The 4,281-nt window shown below is 40.0% G+C and overlaps 1 protein-coding gene across 2 annotated transcripts in view; it reads left to right on the forward strand.

Annotated features, from left to right (window-relative positions):
* The window catches only part of CDRT1 (CMT1A duplicated region transcript 1), a 51,259-nt gene that overhangs the window by 17,661 nt on the left and 29,317 nt on the right, over window positions 1-4,281 (forward strand). For both annotated transcript variants that reach the window (XM_011933217.1, XM_011933218.1), the window contains exon 7: window positions 241-441. In XM_011933217.1, coding sequence (XP_011788607.1) covers window positions 241-441 — 201 coding nt within the window. The remainder of the gene's footprint in view (window positions 1-240; window positions 442-4,281) is intronic.

A 4,281-nucleotide genomic window follows, 5' to 3' on the forward strand; every position in this document is an offset into this window, starting at 1 on the left:
TAAAAATTGCCTTTTGTCTTTAGTTTTTAAATTTGACGGAAATGGATTTTTATCATGTATGAGAGTGGGGATCCCTCAGGGCCTGTTAATTCTCGACCTTGCCTTCTGCTGCCTCCCTTGTTGAAAGGCCCTGATTTTTCCTTTATACCACTGCTGTAGGCGAAAGTCAGGGGGCTAAGTCAGTCCCAGGAAGGACACAGACTCTTCTTTCATGGATAATCCTTTTCCCCTGGCACTCAGGTGGGATCAAAAAAGAGTCATCCACTATTCCGGGGGAGATCTGATAGCTGTGTCATCTAATCGAAAGATCCATCTTCTGGACATCATACAAGTAAAAGTGATACCCGTTGAATTCCGAGGCCATGCTGGGAGTGTCCGGGCCCTCTTGCTGTGTGAGGAGGAAAATTTTCTCCTAAGTGGAAGTTATGACTTAAGTATCAGGTGAGGAGTCCAAAGGTATCATGATCCCCATCCCACCTAAGGCCTAGAGGCAGCTCATGGAAGAAGTATGCATGCTTTTTTCTTTTTATACTTAACAGTTATCCTAGAAGATACTGACTTCTGGAATAGCTTCAGCTTATTATTTTGGCAAGGAAAAAGTCAGGAATGTATATATTGCTTAAAATTTGAATGAGATAGATTTATAACAGTTATCAGATATATTTTCTAATTGATGAGTGCAAGTCAGAAAAATTTTCTTTATTAGCATTCTTAGATGAAGAAATAATTATTTACCTTTGTTCTTACGGATTCTTTCAGGGAACATGGCTTTTTATGGGTATGAGACAGACTATAGAGGCAAAATAGTGTTTTAAAAACACATATGTATGTATATTTTTAAATAGTATAACAAACATTCATGCATCCATTAGATATCACCATTTCCTAACCCTCCCACTGTGCCTTTCTCTTCTTGCTTCTTCCTGCCAACCAGAGGTAATGTTATCCTAATTTTATACTAATTATTCCCTTGCATTTCTTTATCATTTTTGCTTCCTTCTTATATATCTCCAAGAGTATTAATTACTTTTGCCTGTTTTTGAACTCAACATAAAAGGAATCATATTTTTAAAATTTGTTGGTACTTCATTCTTACATGGAACTACGTTTTTGAGATTCACCTATATGATGTAGGTGGCAGTAATTAACTTATTTCACTGAGGTACAGTATTACATTGGATGATTGTATCATAACTCGTGTTTGTTTTTCTGTTGGTGGACATTTGCATTCTTTCTAGTTTTTTGTTTGTTTGTTTGTTTTTTGAGACAGAATCTCGCCCTGGTGGCCCAGGCTGGAGTGCAGTGGTGCGATCTCGGCTCACTGCAAGCTCCGCCTCCCGGGTTCACGCCATTCTCCTGCCTCAGCCTCCCAAGTAGCTGGGACTACAGGCGCCTGCCACCACGCACAGCTAATTTTTTTGTATTTTTTAGTAGAGACGGGGTTTCACCGTGTTAGCCAGGATGGTCTCGATCCCCTGACCTCGTGATCCACCCGCCTCGGCCTCTCAAAGTGCTGGGATTACAGGCGTGAGCCACGGTGCCCGACTCTTGTTTCTAGTTTTTCATTATTTCAAAGAATGCTGCCAGAGACGGGTCTTGGATGTGTCCCCTGATGCCCATGTGCACGAGTGTTTTAAAGGTATATTCTTAGCATGGGAATTTCTAGGAAGGAGTACTAAACCGCTTTCCAATGTGGTTGTATTAATTTACATCCCCATTGGCAGCATATGAGAATATCTCTTCTTATGTATTCTCACAAACACTTAATATTATCAATGTAACAGTTTTGTCAATCTGATGGGTATTAAATAAAACCCACTGTGTTTTATTGGAGTTTAAATTTTAACTTTCCTGATTATTAATGAAGTTGAGCACCTTTTCATATGTGTATTAGGATCTCCAGAGAAACAGAACCAATAGAATGTGTATATACATAGGAGATTTGCTATAAAGTATTGACTTGTGTGATAAAGGCGGCCGGCAAGTCCAAAATCTGGGGGCTGGAGACCCAGGAGAGCCAACAGTGCAGATGAAGCCCAAAGGCCGTCTGCCAGAGAATTCCTTCTCACCAGGACTATCTATTAACTTTGTTCACAGTATCTACATGAGTTTTGTTGAACAAAAATTCTCAGTAAGGCCCAGGCGTGATGGCTCATGCCTGTAATCCCAGCACTTTGGGAGGCCCAGGCGGGTGGATCATCTGAGGTCGGGAGTTTGAGACCAGCCTGACCAACATGGAGAAACCCCATCTCTACTAAAAATACAAAATTAGCCGGGCGTGGTGGCACATGTTTGTAATCCCAGCTACTCAGGAAGGCTGAGGCAGGAGAATCACTTGAACCCAGGAGGTGCCACTGCACTCCAACCTGGGCAACAAGAGCAAAACTCGGTCTCAAAAAAAAAAAAATCGATATGAATGTAATAAAACATCAGTTTATCAGGGTTTTTTCCCCCTCATTTTTGTGATTCTTCCCTCTTCCAGGTCACAGAGATATTTTCTAATATTTTCTTCTATCAACATTGAAGTTTTATCTTTTGCATTCAGTTTTTTAATCTATTTGCAATTCAACCTTATATGTGGCCTTAGGTAGGGTTTCTATTTCATTTATTCATATTTAAATAAAATCAGCAGTCTCTGCCTCACAGCAACTACTATATAACCTGCCACTTCCTCCACTGATTTGTGGTGCTATCTTTATCACATGGAAATTTCCCGTATGTGCATGAGAATGTCCCTGAGCTCTCTGATCTAGTCCATTTTCTGTTTTTCTGTTTTTAGTCAAAATCCCCCTTCTTGAAAATTGTTTGTATTATTTTTAGGTATGCATTTAGAGAATGTTTTAAAATGTGATGGGGAGGGAAATTCTACTTTTCACTTTTCTCTCTTTTTTTTTTTTTTTTTTTTGAGACAGAGTCTAGCTCTGTCGCCCAGGCTGGAGTGCAGTGGTGCCATCTCGGCTCACTGCAAGCTCTGCCTCCTGGGTTCACCCCATTCTCCTGCCTCAGCCTCCCGAGTAGCTGCGACTACAGGCACCCACCACCACGCCCAGCTGATTTTTTGTATTTTTAGTAGAGACAGGGTTTCACCGTGCTAGCCAGGATGGGCTCAATCTCCTGACCTCGTGATTCGCCTGCCTTGGCCTCCCAGAGTGCTGGGATTACAGGTGTGAGCCACCGTGCCTGGCCTCACTTTTATTTTTTGTGTAACAGCTATAGTATATACGTTTTGAGTTTTTGGAGTAAGTTTATCAACTTTCAATAAAAGCTAACTAGACTTTTTATTGGGATTGCATTGAATTTATAGATTAGTTTGGTAAACACACTCAATTAAATAATCTGTGTTCTTTCTTAGAGCCTTAAAATTTTTTTCATAAAAGTCCTGTGTATTTTTACTTAATGCCTGTAAACGTTATAATTTTGTTACTGTTGTGAATAGTATCTTAATTTTGCTTATATTTTCAAATTAGTTATTGCTGGCATAGAGAAATGCAATTGATTTTTGTAAATTGATCTTGTGTCTGGCATCCTTGCCAAACTCTCTTATTAGTTCTAAAAGCATGTATGTTTAATAATTGGTTTTTCTGTGTAGACAATCTTATCAACTGCAAATGACTATATATATATATTTTGTTGTTGTTGTTGTTTGTTTTTTGAGATAAAGTCTCACTCTGTTACCAGACTGGAGTGCTGTGGCACGATCTCGGCTCACTGCAGCCTCCGACTCCCTGATTCAAACAATTCTCCTGCCTCAGCCTCCCAAGTAGCTGGGACTACAGGCACATGCCACCATGCTTGGCTAATTTTTTTTTCTGTATTTCAGTAGAGATGGGGTTTCACTATGTTGGCCAGGATGGTCTCGATCTCCTGACCTCGTGATCTGCCCACCTCGGCCTACCAAAGTGCTGGAATTACAGGCATGAGCCACCGTGCCTGGTCAACAATATATTATCTTCTTTTCTAATGCCTATACCACCTTTTGTTTTTCTTTCCTTCTAACTTTGCCTAGGCCTTCCAGTGCTGTGGCAGGCAGTAGCAGTGAGAGTGGGCATCTTCATCTTGTTCCCCTTCTGGAAGGGAATACATCTACAATTTCTCCACTGAGCATAATATTTACTGTTATGATTTTGGCTTATATCTTTTACTAAATCCAGAAAGTTCCTTCTATTCCTATTTTTCTAAAAGTATTTATCAAATACCTTTTCTTGCATAAATTTAGAAAACCAACCTGAAGACATAAACCACCATACTGCTAGAAACAGAAATTCAAAACATGCTTTCTTT

This window comes from Colobus angolensis, unplaced genomic scaffold (genome assembly GCF_000951035.1).
Source record: "Colobus angolensis palliatus isolate OR3802 unplaced genomic scaffold, Cang.pa_1.0 Scaffold125, whole genome shotgun sequence".
Lineage (NCBI taxonomy): Eukaryota > Metazoa > Chordata > Mammalia > Primates > Cercopithecidae > Colobus > Colobus angolensis.